A 23,834-nucleotide genomic window follows, 5' to 3' on the forward strand; every position below is an offset into this window, starting at 1 on the left:
CATGTGACATTGGCATTCATGTCGGGAGTAATAGCTCTTCACCTCAAAACCTTCCCCCCTCTGACCCAGAGGCAGTGGTGACAATGTCCTCTGAAATGCCTTACATTTCTACAGATGGCAGCCTTAAAGCTGCACAAGAATAACCTGATATTCTGATCTTTTCTGCTGGGCTTCTCAGGAGCAGTCTTACCCTTCAGAACTTCCATATATGCTTTTCACTAGTTCAAGAACACTTCTGCTAGAGTTGAAGAAACTATGATTTATTTTTGTTTCACCCATAACCTATACCTAAGCCTCAATGATTCCATTCACAAACATATGGAAAGTTTGGGGGTGCTGCTATTTTTCTTTTTTTTTAATAAAACCCATATATCTGATTTATATATATATATTATCTTTTTTATTTTAACAAAGGTTACTTGAAGAAGTTTAAATATTTTTGTCTTTCACAAAACGAAATGGAATTAACAGTTTTTCTTCTCTCATACTTTTGAAAAATTAGTACTTCCCTATGAAACTACTTGACTGGCACCAGATCCCACCAGGGTCAACAACCGTCTGGAAAATCTTTTATCTTCCATGGCCTGACCAGACCAAGTGAAATTTAAATCATGCTAAATTTATCCTGGCAGCAGTAACCAAATTAAACATGCCGCTGACAATTACGCATTTGAAAGAACTCTAACTTTTGTAGCTAATGCAGCAGATGAAGTTCTGGCATTGGTAATAAGGGAGAGTACTGATGAGCTTTCTCTTCAAGTTGGTCTGTGGAAGTGCTGAAGTAAACAGGTAAGAGCTGTCTCAGCCCCAGTCACAAGTAGTAGGGACTTGCAGAAGTCACACAGCCTGCCCTTGTCACACAGTTTCTTTGCATTTGGCTTCAGGAGGAACATGTATATGCATTGTAGAAAGATATTTGGTTGCCTGAGCCATAACCAGTTTTGTTTTGTGTACAAAGAACTTTATCTACTTCCTGTGAAGTCTTATGCCGCAATTACTGTACTCCCTGACTGAAGGGGAAAAAAGACCAGAGACCTTAGTGACACACTGAGGTCACTGAAGTGGAGAATGCAAGTGTAATGTCTCTGAAGACAATGATAAATGGTTTGGGATATGCTCTTTCAGTAGAAGCAACTGTTTCTGTTTCTGCATTGTGGATTTGCCTTTTTTTTTAATAATAGTAATGTGGATTACTTTCCATGTGAAGATGAAGAGAAACAATACAATCTGCAATCTCTCTTCTATAAACCAACCCAAGAATAATCAAATAATATTCTCTTGTGCTAATAAGTTTTATTGCTTGCTACATTGATACAGTTAGTCAGGATTCTACTGGATAAAAGTGTCTACAGAGCAAAAATGATCATCATAAAACTTGAGATTAAAAAACTGGGCTTCTTGGAAATATTCAGTCTGTACACTTCCGAGAATAGCATTCACACTGAGAGGCAGAAGGGATGTAATGCTGCACCACTGTCCCGTTAGCACACCGGAGGGGAATTGTGACTACGGTTGTTTGAGTTGCTGTACAGCAGCTGCACAAGTCTTCCCATTTCCCTGTCTGAACAGAGTATCTGGTATTGCTTCTGCACTTGCCCTAAATGAAGAAACAACAAAAAGAAGAAATACCAAGTTTGAAGTGTTTGAAGGCAAGTGTTTCTGTTGTTCTTGAAGTTTTCATACTTGTTAAGACTTGTGTAGCAAATGAAGGCTCTTTCCCCAGTAACTATCTGAATAGCTGGGGCATGTATGCCATCAGTATTTCTTCTCTCTGTTCCCATTCTTTTTCCAGTAGCCATGGGAAATGTAGAGACTAATTTTGCCTACTGCGTTGACTAAAAGAAATACTCAAGAGGCTGGGTCATCTTCATGACTGCCACTCTTCTATGCCCACTGTTTGGATTGTATACAAGGGTTGTACAAAGTTTGGTTATCTCAGATTAAGCAGCTATCCTGCTACAACCCAGTCTAGGAAGAAAATGTCATCTTTGGTTCCCATTCTCTGAGAGATGGGAGCATCCAGAATGGAAGCCATGCTCCTCTTTGAAATGGAAGTTGTCCTAAAAGGTGTAAGCATGATGGGCAAGAAATTAAACTTTAATCTGATTATGGAAGAAATGTGCAAGATATGCAGAAAGCAACAGCTTAGTGCTCCGGCTAATAGAGAAGTCATAGAGCTTGTAGGGCACAAAAGTCAAATCATACAACCATAGAATAATTAGGGTTGAAAAAGACCTTAAGATCATCTAGTTCCATGGAACCCCTACCATGAGCAGGGATGCCTCACAATAGTATTGAAGTTTAAATGTCTTTTAAAGTATCATGCATCTAAATACCTATTTAACACTGACTGTGCTTAACAGTAGACTCAGATATGAAAACCATATGAATAATACTGAGATAAAAATTCAATTTTTATCTAGAAAGTCTTAGCAAAGACACTTCAAGTCATTAATTTCTGATGGAAGCAAAGGAGAGTGGTACAAACAAAGCCTTTGTGACTAACATATGTTACTTTCTTCACTCTGGCTTAAACGGAAAATTCAGCATCACCAAATTACTCTAGGAAATAAGTGCCAAGGAGATTTACACTCTGAGTGAATCCGTGAGAAGGACAGAAAGTGATACTCCATTTGCTAAAGTGAAGCTATAGAGAAGGCAAAGGTTTCCTTGTGGAAGAGTGTAAGGGAGCAAGGGCAGGTCTTGGGGCAGGGGGATTGTATTTGTTATTTACCTCGCAATGAGAAATAGGCACTTCTTTATCAGCCACACATCCATTGATATTACCATACTGCAGCCTGGTACTTACTGGTCGACATTCCACTTCCACACCTACCAAGTTAAAAAAAAAAAAAGAAAAGAAACAAAGCATTTGACAGTGCTGACAACTGGTTTGGGGGATTTTTTTTCACTTCCCTTCCCCTTATTACTGAAATTGCTGTTGTGTACAGGAAAAAGATAATGTACATGGAAACCCAAATAACCTAATCAGAGAAACAGTGCACCCTGATCTGGCTGTTCCTGGGCTGTCACAGGAGAGAGATCCAATTGTTTTGGGATGATGCCCTTCAAGATGAAGATGCAGTTCTCTGGATTACCTTACAGACTGAGGCAGGTCACTGCCTTCAGAACTGTGTGGGACTTTTTATGAGATGCTAGGGAAGAGTATTTTGCCATTGGGATTTTTAGGGAAGAGATCAAAGGTGGGAGATTAAAGGGATTAAAGTGATTTCACATGGAACAAGCATGGGAAAATGGACGTATAAAAGTATACAGTGGGCTGGTTGCATGTTAAACAGCTGCTGATCCATACTTTTGCCTGACAATGTCCTACATTTGATTTGCAGCTTGTTCTGTCTTTCATATTAAACTCTATTTCTAACTACTTGTCCTGGGTGATGGACTTTCTGTTCTGTGTGGATACACATGTATGGAGGTATAACTGCCAGAAAGTGGAACTGGACCACAGGTCATAGGGCACATAAGTCTAGGTCAGCAGGGATGCAGAACCATTTACTGGACAGAGTAAGCACCTAAGACCACTAAGAACCTTGATTCTGCACAGCCAGTTATCAGGATGGAAATGTAAATGCTCATTGTGTGTGCCAGTTTACTCAGTTTACTTTGTATGTATGTGAAGACTGTGAATGAAAAAATCTGACACTTGTTTTCCAGTACTTTTGGTCTTAGTGTTAGGTAAATTCTCGCTGTGTTTTTTCCATCAAATGAGAAATGCACAGAAGAGGGGGTAGGTCTGGATTTGTTATGTGTGCAGGGTGCAAGCTCGGGGAATCTGCTGATCTGTCTTTGTGAAGTGAGGTTGATTTGCTATGATCTGTTAACTGCAGTAGCTGACAGTGACTGCTCCTCCAGTTTCAAAGGGAATCTTGTAATTGACCTGTTTAAATATGGAATAGTCCAGAATATTATGTTCTGAACACTCTTGACTGTTTTGGTCCACATCTAAAGACTTATGAAGGAGCTAATGCTTTTTTAAGTTAATATTTTATGCACTGCAAACATCTCTTTGTAGTGTCAACAGAGCACTATGCCTCTGTATAAAGGCTCCTACTTTTACTTATTTCTAGCTAACCAGTGGAATTTCTGTATTTACCAGAATACTGAACTATTTTTCATGTACTACACAACAGCTTTGTTTTCTTTCTTTTCAGAGAACTGAAGGAATTCAACTGGCCAAATGCACAACTAAGTAGATACATAAATTGAACAGAAATCTATACATCTTCCTAGCAGCAAACATAGCTTTCAATACCTTTTCCACTGGAATGTCAGTACCAAACTGGCTCAGTGCCTCGTTAAGGCTTTACATTTCATATTAAAAAAAGCTTGAAAAGTATTTCTGGCTCCAGGGCTGGAACTGCCAGTTCTCTCTGAATGATTTTATCACTTCAGTTGAAAAAACTTGTCCACCTGGAAGGATTACACAATTGTGTCCACACGTTTGAAAAGTCCAAACAAAATAATTCAATGCAGCTTTATCACCTTCTTGGTCCTGACTTATCAACTTGTTCTCCAGTTACTTTACTGCTCTGATTTACCTTATTTTGTAGACTGTGCCTCCTTTGCAAAGGCAAGTGCTTGTAACAATGAAGCATGCAGCTGAGATGAACAGAGAAAAGAGGTGAGAAGAAGAGATGCAACTTCTTTGTTAAGTGGGAAAATAACCAAGTCCTTTGCTAGTACCACAGAAATCCAATGAGAAAATAAGCCTGTTTGCTTATGTGTACCTATGTAGTTAAAACCTGGACCAATGCCTCCAGACACACTAACTCCAATTGCCAGAGCATAACATAGAAAGAGCAAATGGCTTCTCAAACAATCTTTACTCAAAGCTTTGTTGGACACTACTGAACCAAAGGCATCACCCTGAACTGTGCCTTAAACTTGTGAGAACAAGTTCAAAGTTCTTAGCCCAGTTCTTTATGGTACTGAGTTGTCTAAAAGGCTAACTCACTCAAGACCTGGGAAGGAATGTAACCTATATCGGAGTCTCTGTGTCCATGAGAAATTAATTATTCTCTTATTTGATTTTTAAGAATAATTATTCTGGTTTTACAGTAGTTTTGCCAAGCCTTGGTATTCCCTGTAAAGTATGTAATAGACTGCATGTTGCTACTGAGTACCCTAATAGAAAGATACAAATACCCAGGAAAGAGAGTTTGGTACCTACATGTTTTTGATTCAAAGCTATGTGTTAATCACAGTACTTCAACTGATAACTCATGGCTAGCAGGCTGAATGCAGTATGTTGGCTTTTACATTATGAAGGGCCCCGAGTAGAAAAGCAAATAGGAACATGACTGTGCTGTCACATGGGACTTTTCAGTTTTGAGCTATATCCAAGTGAACATCAATGGGAATAATGATTTGAAAGCCCATATAATATGAGCATTTTTAGGCATGCAATATTTCACTTAGATCTGTTAGCTTTTCCTGCTGCAGGAAGGCATCACTTTTGCATCACTATAATTGCTAATATATATATTATTTATTGAGCAGTACTCATATGAAACTGAGTTTCTCCTTTCACCAACTGTAGTGATAAGTGTTCTCAGTTAGTAGATCCTGCCCACCATCCAGTCTTTTAAATCTTAAAATCTGTGTTTTTTTAATAAATAATATTGAGTATACCTTACTTGAAGCCTGGTAGATTAATGCTCTCTTAACTAAATTACCTGTGTGAGCCATCTCATGACATCTATCTTAATAGCTTTCTGACTTCTATTTTTTAAGCTGGACTCAGTGACTATACAGACAGGCAAAGGCTGCAAACTCTGTAGGAGTTAACATCCTTCATCACGGGTATTATTACAGCAGTTCCTGTGCCAGTGTGGTGATGGGCTGCTATGCTGGCCATCTTTTATTTATTAGCATATGTATAAAGAGAAGGAGAAAAAAAAAAAAAGGAAGAAAAAAAGAAAAAAGGTCATAACAGAACACAGGCAAGATGTTGATATTCTGACCTTAAAAGAGAATATCAGCCTTTTCTAAATGAGCTACAGTATTATTAATGTTTTACTTACATGAGAGAAAACTGAGAGGTTGTCTGCTCACAAAAGCATCAGAGATTCATCTTAGAAATGAGAACCCAACCCTGCAATCCTTCCTCATGTAAGCAAACCCTTCCTGTCACAGCTTGGGTGACATTTGGATTATCTATACAATGATGCATGAAATTAAGAGTTTCTGACTCCTACACTGCCAAATTTAAGATGCAGTCAGGCTGTTCAATAGGAATGCACATTTGACAAGATCTTCTGTACCATTTTTTGATGATTACAACAGCAAAATCCAACCATAATTACATTACTGTCACCAGGGTTTTTTTGCTAAATTCATTTTAAGTTGATTGATTATTCATGAAGTGGTTGCCTCTCATATTCAGTATCAGGTTACGTGGCCTGTCAACCTGTGTGTGCAATACTGGTCCTGTTATGTTTAGATGAACAATAAAATAAAACATTCATAATTAACATCTGCATAAAATGTAAAGAGTATCTATTTCTCTCTAAGCACTTGTGAATACTGTCAAAACACATGTTCTGGGGGACAAAACATGACAGGGTATCCCAATCAGAGGGTGGACTTGTTTGATAGTTTATTTTAATCACATTGCTAAACTCCTTTTCATTAACCTGCATCTTATGCAAAATGTAGCTTCTCACTCAGTAGCTTACATTCTCTACAGTTTGCATACAAAACTTTTGGCTTATTTACTTACACGTGTCGCAGCAGGTATTGCCAATTTTTGCAATTCTGCCCTAAAACAATAGAAAAAGAAAATTTCTATTTTGGCACAAGTTATGCATATTTCTTCTGCTGGAAAAATATAAAAGGATATTTAACATAGGGTATTAAGCAAGAAAATTGTATTTCTATATTTTACAAAAATGGAAACTGGCATTAGTAATCACCTAATTAGTAATTATCATCTATTTGTAATTACGCATTTTAAGATTTTGAACTTGCCATTATACTTGTTGATAGCCGATTAGAAATAATTGACCATATTATCAAGTTCAATATCTGAAAATATTGCTATCCCCTTACATTAGGAGCTTTCTGAAGTAAAGATACTGCATACAAATAAATTTCTGGAAACCAGAGTGATAAACTCAATAGCATTCAAGTCTTATATCTGTTTAATGAAGGAATTTAAAAAGTCCCTTTTGATATTTTTAGCAATATAGATGAAAGCATGCCTGTTCCACAACAGACAAAAATGTACAGGCAAATCATCATAAAATTTCATATCTGTCAAATAAGTTTTAACAGTCAAAAAAGTTTTTTGTTGGTTTCATTACTACCACATAGAAAATAATTCTCAGAAATATATGTATGGTGGAAAATTGCTGAAAACTGAGAAATATTTATACTGCAAGGTGATGCCATTGTCGCACTAAACACCTGAACCTTAGAGACTTTTAATTAAACCCCCTAAACTCTCCATCTGTAACTAGATGAAACCCACTAACTTTATAGCTGAAATAGTTCTGGGTTTTGGATGGGAGGAGAATAAATGTGGTTTAGGAAGTTCTGGTTAAAAAGTAATCTATTCTTCTTTGATTTTCATTTAAGACCTTTAGAATATGATAATAACCTGAAGCTTGTAACATAACCCAGCATTTTTCTAAATACTTGTTTGTATAACAAAACTGTGTGTGCTATAGTGATTTCACAAAGAAATGCACTGTAGGAGCTTTATTCCTGTGTTATTCATACAAAATCCTCCATTGTGTATGCAGAGAGAGGTTTGGGCACAAGCTTTGTTGAAGGTTTCCTACTTTCTGCCATGCTGAAGAAAATGGGGACAGGTGGAAATAAACATCTGTGTGATGCTAGATGAGCAAAAGCAGGCCCCCACGTCCCACACCCCAACATGCGCTGTTTCTTGCTGTACGGCTAACCTCAAATCACAGGAAGGATGGATGGATGTGTTATTATACCAAACAACTGCAAATGTGGAAGTTTGAGCTCTTAGTTCTACAGCACTATAAAAATTCCTTTCCCTAACCTCATAGGAGGGTAGAGAAAAACATCTCAGCATGTCATATGCATATTCATAGAAAACAAGGGGGTGATCCAACTGTTTTCTCAGTTTGTGTAATTATGCACACAGTTTTACTCTGGATACCAAACTGAAAAACTTGTTAGAATAAACAGTTTCATATGTTTGCTGTTTCACATGGAACAGAATTACTGCAAGCTCAGCATCCCCCCTCCAGTACAGTCCTATATAAACCCAGCATATATTTTAAAATAAAAAAAAAACCTTAAATTTTTCTGAATTTCAAAGAAGGTTCAAATTCAGTTTAGCCAAGGTGCTGGGAGAGGGTTGGGGTTTCCCACCCTAATACAAATAAGGTACCGATATAGAGAAACATAAACATGACAGCATCTATTAGGAAATCTGGAAATGGGACCTGTTTCACTACTTACTCCTTCAGCCAAACATCTTCTGGAATCAAATGGAGGACAGCCGGTGATTCTCCTTTCCCAGATAAATTCCCCTTTCTCATTTACTTTACAGGAGTGACTATCACAGCCATCCTGAAGTGATTCATTTGGCTGTAAAGATAAGGACTGTTAGCTTCACAGAGAAACAACATAGGACAGGAAGTTTTCAGAAAAATGTACAACCTGACTATTCCTTTACTGATATTTCAATTAAGGTACTGTGATGGTGAAGTTTGTAAAATATGGAAATATACACTAAGCAGAATTTTTTGTCAACAAAGTCATCATCTTCTATTTTCTAGCCAAATTTATTACAGCTCAGTCACAGCTGCCAAAACCTGACTTTTTCAGCTCTTAACAGGGAAAAAACTCCATTAACTTACAAAAGAAGCGTGTTTTAAGTGAGAATCTATGAATCACCTTTTAAAGAGCTGGCTGAGTTGCGAGCTTCTTTAAAAAATACGTATTTTTTTAATAATTTATTAAATTATTAAATTTATATTAAATTTATATATAGTAATTTAATAAATTATTAATTTTTAAAATTATTAAATTAAATACGTATTATTAATATTTATATATATTTATATATATATAAATATATATATATTTATATATATATACGTATTTATATAAATACGTATTTAATTTAATAATTTAAAAAATCCCCACTACCATCACATAGAATCATTTAAGTTGGAAAAGACCTTCAAGATCATGAAGTCCAACCTTAGACCTGACACCACCAACTCCATCATTAAACCATGTATCTAAGCACCACATCTGAAAGTCTTTTAAATACCTCTAGGGATGGGTGATTCAACCTGGGCAGGCTGTGTTCAGTGCTTGATAGCTCTCTTGGCAAATAAATTGTTCCTGATACACAATCTAAACCTCTCCTGGCGGAGCTTGAGGCCATTTCCTCTTCTCCTATCACTTGTTGCTTGGGAGAAGAAACCAATTCCCACCTCCCTACAACCTCCTTTCAGATAGTCATAGGGAGCAATGAGATCTCCCCTGAGAATCATTAAACAACCCCAGTTCCTTCAGCTGCTCCTTGTTCTCTAGACCCTTCATCAGTTTCGTTGCTCCTCCCACACTCTCCCCATCTAAAACTTAGCTCAGGAATGGAATAAAAGAAAAAGTTATATACTATTATATACAGCAGGCAAACTGATGGGTTTTGACCAGAAAAATATCCATGACTGTTTAAGAGCCTATATGCTAGAAGGATTTTTCAACATTCATATTTGCAACTTTAATTATAAATTTCTTGTTTAAAATGAGGTTTTTAATTTCCTCTAGGTAGTTGTTTGAGCTCATATTTCAGTTAAAGCTCCTGGATGATATTCACGCTTGCAGGTACATCTAGAATGTCCCCCTAGAACCAAAAAAGAGGAAAAAATGCCTTTTCCTTGGGCTCACCAAAAGTCTGTGCTACATCTACATATAAACAAAAGTGCTTAAAACTTACCTGAAGGTATTTAAGCCTTCCATCTCTCAGCCTGATGCCACATGATGTTGGCACACATTTTCCACAGCAAGAGCCAGAGATTTCCTGCCTTCTGTAATTCTACGAGGTAAAGGACATTTTTTCTGGTTTTATTTTGTCCTAAACATGCTTCCTAGCAGTTACTTCAAGAGAAATTCTAGGTTTTGATTTTGGGGTTTTGGGGGAGTTTTTGTTTGTTTTTGTTGTTTTAATTCAATGGACAAAGTGATCTCTAGCTTTTTTAACAGTAGGACAAGACTAGTTTAATCTAGTTAGCTGCATACTTAGGGGAGCTGTTTTTTTTAAAGGCTAGTATAAGTCTTTGTAGTGTTTTATTATACAGTAGGGAGGGAAATTTATTCCCAAGTATAAAGAGTTTCCTGTGACCACTAAATTCAATATTCTTTGACTATAACAGTTGCAAGGTCAGGTCCACTAAACAACACATGACAATAGGAGACGGTAAGAAGCTTACTATAATGTTTTGAAAGAACTACAGTTTGCATTTGTGGTGTGCAGGAGCTTCTTTGTAAAGCTAATGAATAACAGACAGTGCAACTTGGAAAAGCAGCTTAAAGTGCTTGAACTAGGAGAAAAGGATAAGATGGTCAGTAAGCAGCAGGCAGGGAATAGGGAGAATAAGGCTGAGGTGGAAAATCTGGACTGTGGGAAAAAAAAAGAAAATGGCTTGATAAAATAAGGAAGTAAGAAAAGCAGCAGAGAGAGTATGATGGAATAAAATAAAAAGGAGACAAAGAAAGAAAAGAGGAATAATGAAGCCCAAAAATGGCATAGAAAGTCAAAAACACTGGTAGCAAAAGATGTACGGGAGAATGAGCAGCACTAGATGGAGACGAAGAAAGGTATAGGGTAGATAATAGAAAATAAAAATCAGAAAGGAACTAAGCTAACACACGAAGTGTCCCACAGTAATGTCTCCAGCTGCTACACATAACCAACAGCTGCTTATGATGAGCTGAACATTTTTAAGACAACAAACACTCTGGTTGAGTGAAGGCATGCATGTTATCCATATGTTTTTTATAGAAAAAGAATTTGTGGAGGGTGGGGGGTTATTATTAAATCACTGGAAGAAAACATAGTTCATTGTTATTTAGGTGAACTTGCTCTTCTAGCAAAAATGTAAGCACCTAAAGTAGGTCTTAAAATGACCAAAACAAATTACCCTGATAAGCAGAATATGTTGCAGTTGGCTGCATTTCAGTTGCCAGTGCATTTATTTTCACAGCTTCAGCATCCAGTAGAAAGCAGGTGCTCCTTCAAGGGTATATATACCCTTAACTCATGATTTTATCCATTATGAAGACATCTCTTTTAATCTGGGCATACCATGAAATAAGTGACTCTGAGACAGGAAAGACCCCACGTATGTGTGTGAATCCCACTGGCCTTAGGGTGATGAAGACATTCTGTATGTTATTTGATATTTTTCTCCCCTCAAGCTCCACAGATTCATTAAAGTGGCTACAAACACCTAGACTTGCCATCTCCCTTGGGTAGCTGCACATCTCCTAAACACAACTTCACAGTGCTTAATGAGCCCAACTGGAAATTGCCCTTTCCTCAGGACTGTTTGTTTAATGTGTATTTTCGGGTCAGGTAGGGGAAAGTTGTTTGGGAACTGTGTGAGTGGTGAAAGAAGCAGGAGAGGAATGTTTCCCCACTTTTTAACATGTATTTTATTGTTTCTTCTACCTTTAATTTCTACAGTTGACTTCTTGCATTGAAAAGCAAGAACTGATGTCTGTACATTTTTATATGGGAATGTGCATATGCACACATGTTTCTGGCCACAGATTCATTCTACTGTATCTGGGTTTTTTTCCATTTATCTGCCAGGTTATATTTTGTGGCAATGAGGAAGATGCTCAGCACTGAGCTTGGCCATTTATTTTCCTTTCAGAGACAGTGTCTGTAATCATACCTACAGGAAGGGTAATATTAGGGTCCAGAACTACATTGTCCTTTCCGGTTCTACTTAGGGATTGAAAACTGGACTCATCAAAAACTTTCCACCTCTTTTTTGCAGGAACCCTATCAATGTTTGCTTCTGCTGGATTTCAACTGGAAATCCCATATCATCATGTTAGAGACATGACTTTTTGGCACAATGGCCACCACTTGCACAGGCCCCTAATTTGGTTGGGCCCATTGGGCTCCTTTCTTTATCCAAGGTAAGGCAGAAGAAGAAAGGGCATTTAAGCCTTTTTTCTGTGAAACTTAGCTGCTGATCTGTGTTTTTTCTGACAAAAGGAGATTAAGCCAGCCTCTGCAGCTTGCTTAAGTCCCCTTCCATTTGAGGTATTGGTGTTAAGAAAGAAAACTACGTGATTGAACAGAACTAGTCAGGAACTCTGGTCATGCAGCTGGGCAGTAGAGTACAAATGGATGCTATTTGCCTCTTTCGCAGCCAAGTTCATTCCTTTCAGAAGATGGCAGCAAAGCCTCAGCAAAGACATCAAAAAGGCCCATGGAACTGGAGGGGTCAATCACCTTAAATCACCTAAGGTATGCCTGGGAAGCAGACAGAAATGTTAGTGAGCCCAGCTATTAGACAATTTAGAATAGTGGTAGGAAAGCTCTGAAGTAGAGATCTGGCTAAGCTGCTGGTCCCCAGAGGGACAGATAGAAAGGGAGACACAGCAGTTCCTGTTGTAAATGATTTGCCAAACATTATTTCGCCCTAAAGGTAAGTAGTCTAAAATGCACAAATAAAAATGCCTGTGGACCTGAGTACTATGGAACATTACCTTTCACACACTGTGAATTTAGATCACATTTGGTATATGTAGTCTAATTCAGGAGAAGAAGAACACGGGTCCATGACTCCTCAGAAAAATTTGAGTAAAGGCAACAGGTCCCAGAGTTGTACAAAATATAAACTGTATACAACTAAGAATATGACCTTCCTATGTGACATATTCTTAACCAGAATATCCAGACCACTCACACTTACCACTGGACATGGTTCACAGTTTATTTTTGTACATGTCAGAGTGTATCTCAGAGAAGGTGTTGACTGGAGGGTGCAGTGACAGGTTGTGCATTGATCCACCATCAGACGTCTCCACGGCTGAAACATTAGAACCACTTTGTTAAGTCAGTGACAGTCTCTTCAGCATAACTCAAACAAATGAGCAGTTTTATCCAGGTTAAATCTCTTTCATTAAATCTTGCATTGCAATTCTTTGCAAAGCAAAACAGAAAAACAATGCCCTCATTTTCCAAAGACCCAAATTTTTGCATATATAATTCTAGAATAAACAGCATAGCATGAGGATATTTTTCAAGTAAGCCTTTTAGAATTCCTTAACCTGGGAAATCGCACTGGAATTTCTTACTGCATTGCTTACAAAGTTAGCAAGCAAGAGGAGAATCTGCAAAAGTGATGAGAAAGACTTTGTCAAAAGCTATCCTGGCTACATGTATAGGTGGTTGCAATAAGTTCATTTTTCCCAAGTGCAGTTAATTGGTTTGCCAACAAGTTTGTTACTCTTGAGCCACTGCAACCCACAGATCAGGGGCAGAAATTATTTGCTGTTGTTCCTGTAATAATACTGCTTAGACTCTCTAGAGGCCTAAAAGATTAAAATTAAGAAAAGATAAACAAAACCATAAGCAGGATTACTGAGTGAAGAACAGAACTTGTTCATAGTTGCAAGCAAAGCGGTGGCTGAGCTGGCACGCAACTCAAATTCCCTGAGCACCTTGTTTGCTGGATCCCACCGCTTTTCCAAAACAAACAAAAATGACATTTAAAATGTAGAGCAAAAATGCCAAACTATTAAATGGAAAACAAAAGGATGTGGAGTTAGTAACTGTATTCTTAGTACTGAAAGGAATTCTTAATACAAAGTCCTTCTGCTTCCCAAATGTACAGCCTTTCATTTCAACCCCAAAATAACAATTCACAGTGGTTGAAGGGATAAAATGGGAGGAGTCCCCTTGAGAATTTTCACAAAGAGCTTCTAAAACCTAATAAATAAGGTAAACAGACATTGAATATTGCTAGATTATAAAAAGCTTTAAATTGTGCTCCAAAAGTCATTAAAATGTCCCTGTTGACTTCACTTGGAAGAGGAATTGTGCCACACTGGTAAAGACTCATGGAACAAATGGAGCAAAAGTAAGAAGCTGGTCAAAGTAATAGTGTAAAGGTAATACATTTATGAATAGTTAAGAGTCAACACTCCGACATATACACTGAAAGATAAAGGTTCTTATTAAAGAATTTTAATTACATTCTTAATCTGCACTCCAGCACAACAGAGGTCCTCAGGCCTCAGTGATGCACCAGCATGAGCAATGACTTTTTTCTTGGTTTGTGGAGGTCTAGAAAAAAAGATCCTCCACATACAACATGATGCAGGTAGTAATACTAACAGGGTGATCCCTGCCTTTAGCAACTCATCTTGATACCTCAACACAGGACTCGTCAACTTTCTTGGTTTAACATTTTATAGTGAATATCAGGTCACTAATTTTGAGGGTTAAAAGACATCAGCAGATGCAGGCACAAGGACACACTGATAACGTTTTCCTATGGGAGAGGGACAGATAGCAAATGTCATACAAAACTCCAGACTTCTTTTTAACTCTTAACATTGGAAAGCATTCAGACACTAGAGCAATAGTTCTGTTACACACTAGAGGCCTCTGAAGGGCATTCAGTCCACTGCCACTAATAGCACTTTACTGATTAGTAGCTCCACACATGCATGTTCAAGTCCACACAAAAGCCTTCCAAATCTGGGAGATGTCCTCACCATATTGACCTGTTTCAAAATATGGTTGAGTTTGTTCTGTTTACAGTCATAATCATAACTTCATAATCATAACTAATTCCAGCCCTCTCTAATAGTAAATGCTTATCACAAAATGCTTCAGTAGCTTTAGGTTTTCACATCATGAAGAAAGGGTTTATAAAGCCACAGCTGATATTACAATTATGTCCTCATTGGATCTTCTCATAGTTATAACATTCCAATTAAATACAAAAAAGATAAAGTGGAGTATATACCAAAATCACTATTACAGGCAGGAACTTAGGGCTTACTAGAGACATGTTGAAACTAAATCCTCACACAAAAGGGCTTTGAACTTTCAGAGGAAGGTCTTTCCTTGTTCCAAAGTTTGCATCACAGCTTAGTTCTATGATATTTATTTAATGTATCTAGGGATCAGCATGCAAATGGCTTTAAAAATGGCTTTCTGTGAACAAACATAGCTTAGCATGACAGAACTGAATGAAATAATGGATTGATACATCTTTTTTCCTTTCTATAATACACCTATCATGTGTCTTCTTGGCTAACTTTAAATGAAATGTCAACATCTGCTGCCCCTGTGTTAGTCAGTGCAACCAAATTAACCTGCATAGAGCCCAGATCTACTCAGATCTCCTTTAAAAATGCCACTCAGTAAAAGCCTGGGAAAACAGATGAGTGATACAGATAATCCTTTTGGTAAATACAGCCACCTGCTTGGAAGTCTGCAGTTAAAGCCCACAGCATTGTTAAGAACAGCAGAGTGAATGCAATACACCAAATTACTGGAATATAATATTGGTAACCAGATACAAGACAAAAATGTAAAGGGATTAAGAACCCAGTCAGTGAACAGAACTGCAGTAAAAGACTCAAAACTTGGAACTATTTAGTGAATGAGTTAATGGAGCAAAGTTTTCCCTTGATATAAAATGAAACTTGAAACCTATTCTTAAAGGACCCAGAATAAAGGTTTTGAAATCCAGGAAGTATAAACTTCTGTGGACACCACATCTTCCTTCCTGACCAGAACTCTGCAACAGTCATTGAAGTAGAGAATAGTGTAAGACATGGCTGTAGTAACGCCAGCTGCTCAAAAGCTCTCAAACATACAGCTAAGAAACTGTATTATATGCTAGTAAGCTTATAATAACTTATTAAATTAAGCTGGTCTAATTGAAAACAAAATGTAATTAAGACAAGTCCTACTATAAGCTAAACTTTTTCTAAAATCAAAATGGCCATGTTGTTTAGAAATCTTTTAAGATTATATCTCAACTCGAATTTCACACTTTCCATCCTGAGAAAATATTTTTGTGACTGCGTTGCTGAATGCTAACTTCAGCAATGCTTGACATTTGCAACAGCAAGAGCACAGAAGTCACATAACAGCTGGGGCCTACCTACACCCTCAAAATCTTGCACAGGCAGTGTTTGATAAAATGATTAATTGTCAGGAAATACAACAAGACATTTTAAAATCTGTATTACACGGAACTAAAAAAGAGACAGCTTTTATACATGACCAGATAGCAAACTAGAATGAGTCAAAATGTAGCTTTCTGTCAGCTGCAGCACTTTCTGAATTCATTCTCAGCTGGGAAAATTTTATTAACATAGGATTTTTTTTTCCATATTGTAGAAGCTGAAATATTTTAAGTCTGCAAAATATGGGAACCTCTCATCTTGCCTTCAATCTGACATTTTATTTCAAAATTTGCTTATGCTTTAAAGTATTTTAAAACACTTGATAACAGAACAAAGACTTGACAGATCAGGGAAATATTTTGCTGGAAGAGAAAAAAATTAGTTGTTCATGAAAGAAACTTTTTTGCCACATAGAGTATATATATATATATGTATATCCTATGTAACAGAAGGTGGCAGAAGCTAGTGTTTACTTTACTGCATGACATTCTCTACAAGAATGGTCCTTATAAAATGCCACAACTAGTTTTGACAACATACTATAGATGAGACAAACAGAGGAATCAAAGAGAAAGAAGAGGATTTTAGATTTTAGCACTTTAAAGCCTTTCTCCCAGTTTTCTGACAAGAAAGGCACAATTATTCCCTGGATTTAATTCTACAGGGAAGTAATCCCACCAAAAAATGACATGAGCTCATGACAGGAGCTCTAGTAAACTGATAAATTTACACCTTTCAACTAAGAAAAAAATCAAACACAGAAGAAATAGATGGAGAAATGTTCTCTCTGCCATACCTCAAAAGTCCAAACAGATTTGGGTAAACTTATCTTTTAAATAAATGAAAAAGAAAGAAAGACACATTGAAAATGCAGGAATATGTAGGTTAGAAGTTAGGTTAAATGACTAAAGAGGACCTGTTTCCCTGGGGAATGATGAGAATATTTTGAGCTCTTTGACACTAGAGGTGCTGCCAGAATATGGATTTACGGAAACAATGGACAATTGACAGAGCTCTCCAAACATAAATTCGGCATAAATGAGATCAGATGCTTAACTCCCATCATTCCCACTGTCATGGGCTGGGTTAAACATGTCTTAATCTATCCATTAAATGTGCAGTTGAGAAAAAATTTCCTCTGAGGGCATATCAGCAGAGATCTTGAAAGGCAAAAGAGGTCAAACAGTGAGGAAGCTCAGCTTTCCTGTTCCCGCTAATAGCCAAGGAGGGATACCCTTCCTTCCACACAGGTGGAGGAAGACTCTCCATCCTTTTTTAATCTGTGTTATCCTCTAGGTAGAATGTGGGAAGTTTTTGTTTCCCTGAAGTGGGCAAGGGTCATATTTGAGATTATCTCTCACAGACAGTTTCCTGTGCATTTGATAGCCTGCAAGTCATTGCACAACAAAGATTACCACAGTTTCTAAGAACTTTTCTTAAGCCTCCTTTCAAGATAAGTGTCCTGGGTTCAGCAGTAGCAGTCATTTTTCTCCTTCTTAGTAGCTGGTGCAGTGCTGTGGCTTGGACTTTTGGCCTGGGAACAGTATTGATAACAGCAATGTTTCTAGTTACTGCTCAAATGTTTATTCTGACCAAGGACTTTCTGATCCTCATGCTCTGCCAGGGAGGAGGGGAAGCCAGGAGGAAGCAGAGAGAGGACACCTGACCCAAACTAACCAAAGAGGTATTCCATACCAAAGCACGTCAGGATGTAACTGAGTTACCCGGAAGGGCTGATTCACTGCTGGGTGGGGGCGAGGTATCAGCCGGCGGGTTGTGAGGTGTTGTATTCTCTTCCCTTGCCTTGTTATTGCCTTTAATATTATTATTGGTGGTAGCAGTAGTTATTTCTGTTATACTTTAGTTACCGGACTGTTCTTATCTCAGGCTGTGGGAGTTCCATTCTTTTGATTCTCCTCCCCATCCCTCTGGGAGTGGGGGGAGGAAGGGGGGGGGGGGGGGGGGGGGGGGGGGTGTGTGAGTGAATGAACTGTGTGGCTGGATTTAAACCACGACAATAAGGAAACATTCTGTGTCCCTTTTGCAGAAATACTTATTGTCATATAGGGAGACTGTGGCAGAGTCATGAACTGGACATATACACACTGAGCCTCTTGCCACTTACACCAAGGTCTCACTTCCAGAGGTTTTGTCTGGACAAAAGTGCCCTGGATGCTTATGTGTATTCTGGCAAGTTTGTGGTCTTCAAAAGCTCATTCTTATATCTAAATGTCTCACCATCACAGCAAATAAAAAGAGTCACATCTTACCCCAATAATAGTGCCATTCAAAGGACAACCATTCAGGGGTACTGAAAAAAAAAGATAAGAGTCCATTTAACATTACCATTACCATGACATTACCAAGATTTATTAAACCACAGGTATACTTTTTTGACTTATTAGTATTCCAAAGAACATTTAGATTCTTTCACTGTAAAAAGGCATAACTGAGCCCTCTTATGTTATACCTTGAAAGGTAACAGTTCATAGTTCTTTCTAATTTCACCTCCAATTATATCTTGCTGAGTTGTTTTTTAACAAGTACATGGCACAATATAAATTTTCCCCTCCGATTCAAGCCTTTCAGTCTCAGAAGATGCACTTAGGTTTCCTGCAAGTTACAGTGCATATTTCCCCTCCTCCTCCCACTGCTAGATCCTCACCCTGTGGTTGCATATATACTAGTCAATTAAATATAACTGGGCATCTTCCCAGACTGAGGCCAATTAGCCAAATCTTCTGATTTGGACTTCTGACCAAAGTCTGTGCTAAGAAATGGCCACAGTCTTATGCTCAAAGACACACAGAAGACAGCATGGCTGCAAACAAATTCCATGTTCATAGCAGACACTTCCTATGACAAAAGCATCTCAAGACCTCTTTAAAATGCTAAGAAGTGCAGGCTGGAGCTGTAGAAACATAGCCTGGTATGTCTCTCAGAAGCACTGCAAAACAGCTTCAACTGCAACTTGTTCAAGAAGAGACAGTAAATGTCAGCTAGAAAGAGAAAGTAATAGCAGCAGGTGCTATTGTAGTCAATGTCTAAATTATACAGGAGAGCTTCAAAGCAGTAGTATACTTGCAAAGCACGCACTTTGGAAATTGCTGTTGAGAAACAAGACATCAACACATGAGATTAGTGATTCCGTTTGTCATACACAAAACCTTACCACATCTGCAGGAAGGACAGCAATCTATTACTTGGTCACACCGTAGTTCAGTTCCCTCTGGACAGTCAGGCACATCCATTTGAGAGCAAGAAATATTCTTTTGCTGCACAAAAACCTCATTGTTCACCCGGACACATTCATTGACAATGCAATGGTTGAAGGGGGATCGCCATTCTGTGCCAACCTGATGGGAAGTCATAGAACTAATTATAGATAGCCGTATTTGTGCCACTTCATAGAGGGAAGACCACCACAGGTTATTTGCAAGCATGCTGGTTTGCACATTTACTGTATCAGGAACAGTCTGTCACTCAACAGTTCTCCACAAACCCTCACTGCAACAATCAGTTTATAGAACAGTCTGCTGCTTATTTTGTAGAGCATAGGAGCTACAGGAGTATCCTTAAGGTTAAGAATAAAGGGACAAGTGAAATAACATGTAAAGAAGAAACAGCACTCCTAGAAAGATTTAAATCTACATTTGTTACCCAGTAGCTGGCTGCACCTCTTTGCTGGTCCTCTTTCTGCTGGAACCTGCTTTGAGTCAGCTCTAGTCAGCCCAAAGGAGGCTTTGGCAATAGGCTCTGCACCAGAAAATACTTGCAAATGTAGAAGAGACTGGAACCTGTTGACAGTCCTAGTGATTATAATGGCCCATGGGTCAGACAACGTGGGATTTTCAAGCATCATTATAGGAAGAGACATCACTACAGGCCAGAAAGAAGATGCTGTAACAATTCAGCACCGGGAAGACCTAATCACTACTTTGCAGCTGTATGCCTCCACTGTTAACATTCTGAATACACTTCAAGAACAGTGAAAGTGAAAATCAGATCTCAAAGTCCAGTAAAATCAAATATTTTTGCTCAGAAAGTTTGGGAATATTTTCATGTGTTCATACTTCTCATGTTATACACTTACTTCATTGTTAATGACAGGAGTTGAAAGAGGACACAGCAAGAGAGAGGTAGCAGAGTATAAGCATTTATTACTCTGTCAGTACAAAAGAAATCAGTAAGACACATTGGGACATTCAAATGAGCCTTCTGAAGACTTGTTTTGCAAAGCTGAAAAGAATACTAATCCACATTAAGATACTCCCTTGGAAAAAGCAGGAAGAGGCAGGCTGCAAAATGATCTATTAACATTTTTTAAAAGAGTGCACAGACTGCCTTTGTAAAAGAAGCAATTAAAAAATAATATTAATATGAGAACATGAGAGGTAGCTGAAAATGCAGACATTTTATAAAGAACAACAGGGAAGAAAAGATGGGGAGAAGGTCTGTTATTTTAAGAATATTTAACTAACTGCTCCTGCCTTTCTTGAATTCAAAGTTCTGCATAGGATTAAGCAATTCAATGTTACTGGGTCAGGTAGAAGCTTGACAAGGGTGGTTGGGTTAGGGATAGAACAAACTGAATAACTTGAAGGAATTAAAAGTGTAGGCAAAACCAGAAAAAAATTATCCAGGTAGCTTTCCAGGGCAGCAGGGTATCTGCAGCACATTTTAAATGGCCACCATATGTACTCACTTCCCATTGGATCTCTGAATCCTAGGGGAAGAGGCATATTGCTGAAAATAAACAGCTATTTTGAGTAGAAAACAAGTGTGACTGGACCATTGTGGGCTGATCTGACATGCAGCAAACATCTTTCACAACCAGAGAATAATTTATATTTCTACCCTCATTTAGTTCTGACATTTCCGTGCATACCAAATAGGATATCCCATTTACATAGGACTGTGAAACTCAAATAATCCACTAGTCCATCTGCCTGCTACCCATAGAGGAATATTATGTAAATGAGATAATTCAAACATGTAGCCTTTGGCCAGAGAAGCATCACATCCTGCTGCAGAAAGGATGCTCATTTCAGAGCTCATGTACCAAATATCCATTCTCCTGTGAGAACACTGTCTCCACAACATCCTACTAACATTCTTTTGAGCTACCATTTACAAAATTATTAATTTTACACAAATATATTGCTTCCTTAGAGCCCAGAAAGGGTGAGGAGGGTTTGCTCGTTAGAACCAAACAAGTTACACACCCTACAAGAGATTGGTTTTCAGTGCTGCTTGATGTATAGAAAAAAATAGCTCTTATCTTCTTCAACCTCCTTCTGTGGAACACAAATCAATCCCCTTGCGCTTCTGGTAGAAGAGGAAGTATCCATGTCACTGCCACCTCACCTCATGCAAACGAGGATCAGCATCACCCCGAGACCGGAATATCTGCTCCTCACAGGCAGTCTTCTGGCATCTCCCACAACATTCCCCTTCTTGGACAACATACTTGTAACCCTGTAGGAGAAAATAAAACGACTGACTGATCCAGGAATAAGAGACAAATTAGTTGATTAATCCCAAAAGAAAACACTGGGATAAATGTTTAATATTAGCAACTCTTTACAGAAAGGGGAGTTTGAAAATAGAACTGTAAGGCCATACACTGCTATTACGAAGCAAACAAGCGGTTCACCTACTCAGCGTCCTGCTAAATGACATTATCTGTCAGAAAAAAATAAATTAAATCACACAATATTAACAGTAGAAATTCTTATCTCATTAGTTCCTGCTAAATAAGACAGATTCATTTCAACTACATGGACTAATTCTAGGTACTATCCTTGCTTAGGTCATGCCAATGAATGAATGAACTTTGTGAGGATATCAGCATCTCTAGTGTAGTATGGACCACCCCTTCTTGGAGTATAGAAAATGTTGATGCTGCCTAGCATTTAAAAAAAATAAATCTGAAATCACACAAAACATCTTTCTTTTCCTAGGATCTGTTCAAATATGTAATAGCACGAGGATTTTGTAGAATCACAGAATGGTTTAGGTTGGAAGGGACCTTAACAATCACATAGTTCCAACCCCCCTGCCACAGGCAGGGATACCTTCCACTAGCCCAGGTTGCTTCAAGGCCCCATCCAACCTGGCCTTGAACACCCAGGGATGGGGCAGCCACAACTTCTCTGGGCAATCTGTGCCAGTGCCTCACCACCCTCACAGTGAAGATGTCTAATCTAAAAAAACCCTCTTTTGCCACAAGACAGAAAAGAACAATGACATAAAAAGGCAGAAGTGGAAAGGGAAAAAGTACCCAAGGTTAGGACTTAATTCTCTGTTTGAAAGTCTCTAGAACATTAAGTTATCACTTCCTACTTTCCATAATAAGTTATGCTTTAAAATGCAAGCTGGATGTTTGAAATTACCTTTCAACAAGACTCTCACATTTTTGAATGTGATCCTGCACATCTAATATTCAAAGACTAGTATTTCTTTTACATTAGTTTCTTTGATCTCCTTAACATGCACCATTAAGCCATTTACTATCATGCTTTGCATGTTATTTCAAAGGAAAATATCCATTTGCAATATTGAAGATTAAAGTTATAGCTTTTGTAGTCAGCATCTATTATAACCACCATTCACTGTGCTTTTGCACATAGGGTCCAAATATTCTTTATTTTAATGTAATTAATCAAGACACTTGAAAACCTAACCTAATTAATTTACACACAATCAGCCAAATGGCTTTGTCTCAAACACTTATCCCAGAAAATTATGCTTCATTCTACTCATAATCATCTAATACTTTAAGTTATCCACTACTTTAAACCACATTCTTATATCACTTACAAAGTACCTAACTTCAAGAATACTGACAGAAATGAAGCAAAGTAAGTCCTCCCTTCTCTAGTATACTAGTGATTTTAAGATGTTTAGAAGGTTGTTAGCTGTTTTACCATCATGATGCTCTGAAGGGAGGTAGTCTGATGTACTCTCGAGAGAAATAACAACGGAAAAAGCTCCAGGAGGGAGACACCACTCCTCCTTGTGGCACATGCAATGATTGCAGCAACTATCTGCCCAATTTCTCAAAACTTTGGTAACAGTAGGGAACAAAAAAAGTAAGGAGACTGTGACGTGTAATGAAGTAAATCCACATATGGTTTGCAAGCAAAATTTCTGTATTTTCTTTTAACCTCCTCAGAGAAATGTGAGATTTTTAAATTTAAATGAAACATTCACTTTTTTTCTACAATATTTCTTTATGTATCATATCTAAAATTACAGATACGATTTGCGTTTGATTTTTTCATGGTGTTTGTTTTAAAAAACTCTTTGATGCTGCAGTGCTTCAGGCTGATTTGTCAAGAAACTGTAGCTCTGCTTTAATCATACTTTTTTGGAATAACAAATTATTGATAAAGTTATGGCTATGAGCCGAAACACAGCTAGATATTTAGATCTAATATTTCATAACAATTGGCATATTAGAAACAAATATCTTCTAAAAATGAGAATCAAAGAGATTCTCTTGCAACAACTGAAAGTTCCCACATCATCATTTTCACTGCGCTGGGCATCCTCAAGCTTTCTCATTAAACCCTGTGCTTGCAAAAAGATCACTAGTTTGCTTTGTCAGGGAGAGTTTTAACTGATTGGGTTTTTTTTTTCTTGTC

General features: G+C 37.9%; 1 protein-coding gene across 1 annotated transcript in view; it reads right to left on the reverse strand.

Annotated features, from left to right (window-relative positions):
• Positions 1 to 1,278: 1,278 nt before the first annotated feature.
• The window catches only part of VWF (von Willebrand factor), a 131,688-nt gene continuing 109,132 nt past the window's right edge, over positions 1,279 to 23,834 (reverse strand). The window contains exons 44-52 of the mRNA XM_034063101.1: positions 21,553 to 21,663; positions 19,358 to 19,541; positions 18,456 to 18,496; positions 12,948 to 13,064; positions 9,953 to 10,051; positions 8,461 to 8,589; positions 6,743 to 6,782; positions 2,735 to 2,832; positions 1,279 to 1,597 (exon numbers count right to left, since the gene is read on the reverse strand). Of these exons, the coding sequence (XP_033918992.1) occupies positions 1,409 to 1,597; positions 2,735 to 2,832; positions 6,743 to 6,782; positions 8,461 to 8,589; positions 9,953 to 10,051; positions 12,948 to 13,064; positions 18,456 to 18,496; positions 19,358 to 19,541; positions 21,553 to 21,663 (1,008 nt within the window). The 3' untranslated portion in view covers positions 1,279 to 1,408. The remainder of the gene's footprint in view (positions 1,598 to 2,734; positions 2,833 to 6,742; positions 6,783 to 8,460; positions 8,590 to 9,952; positions 10,052 to 12,947; positions 13,065 to 18,455; positions 18,497 to 19,357; positions 19,542 to 21,552; positions 21,664 to 23,834) is intronic.

The sequence above is a fragment of the Melopsittacus undulatus genome, chromosome 5, assembly GCF_012275295.1.
Source record: "Melopsittacus undulatus isolate bMelUnd1 chromosome 5, bMelUnd1.mat.Z, whole genome shotgun sequence".
Taxonomy (NCBI): domain Eukaryota; kingdom Metazoa; phylum Chordata; class Aves; order Psittaciformes; family Psittaculidae; genus Melopsittacus; species Melopsittacus undulatus.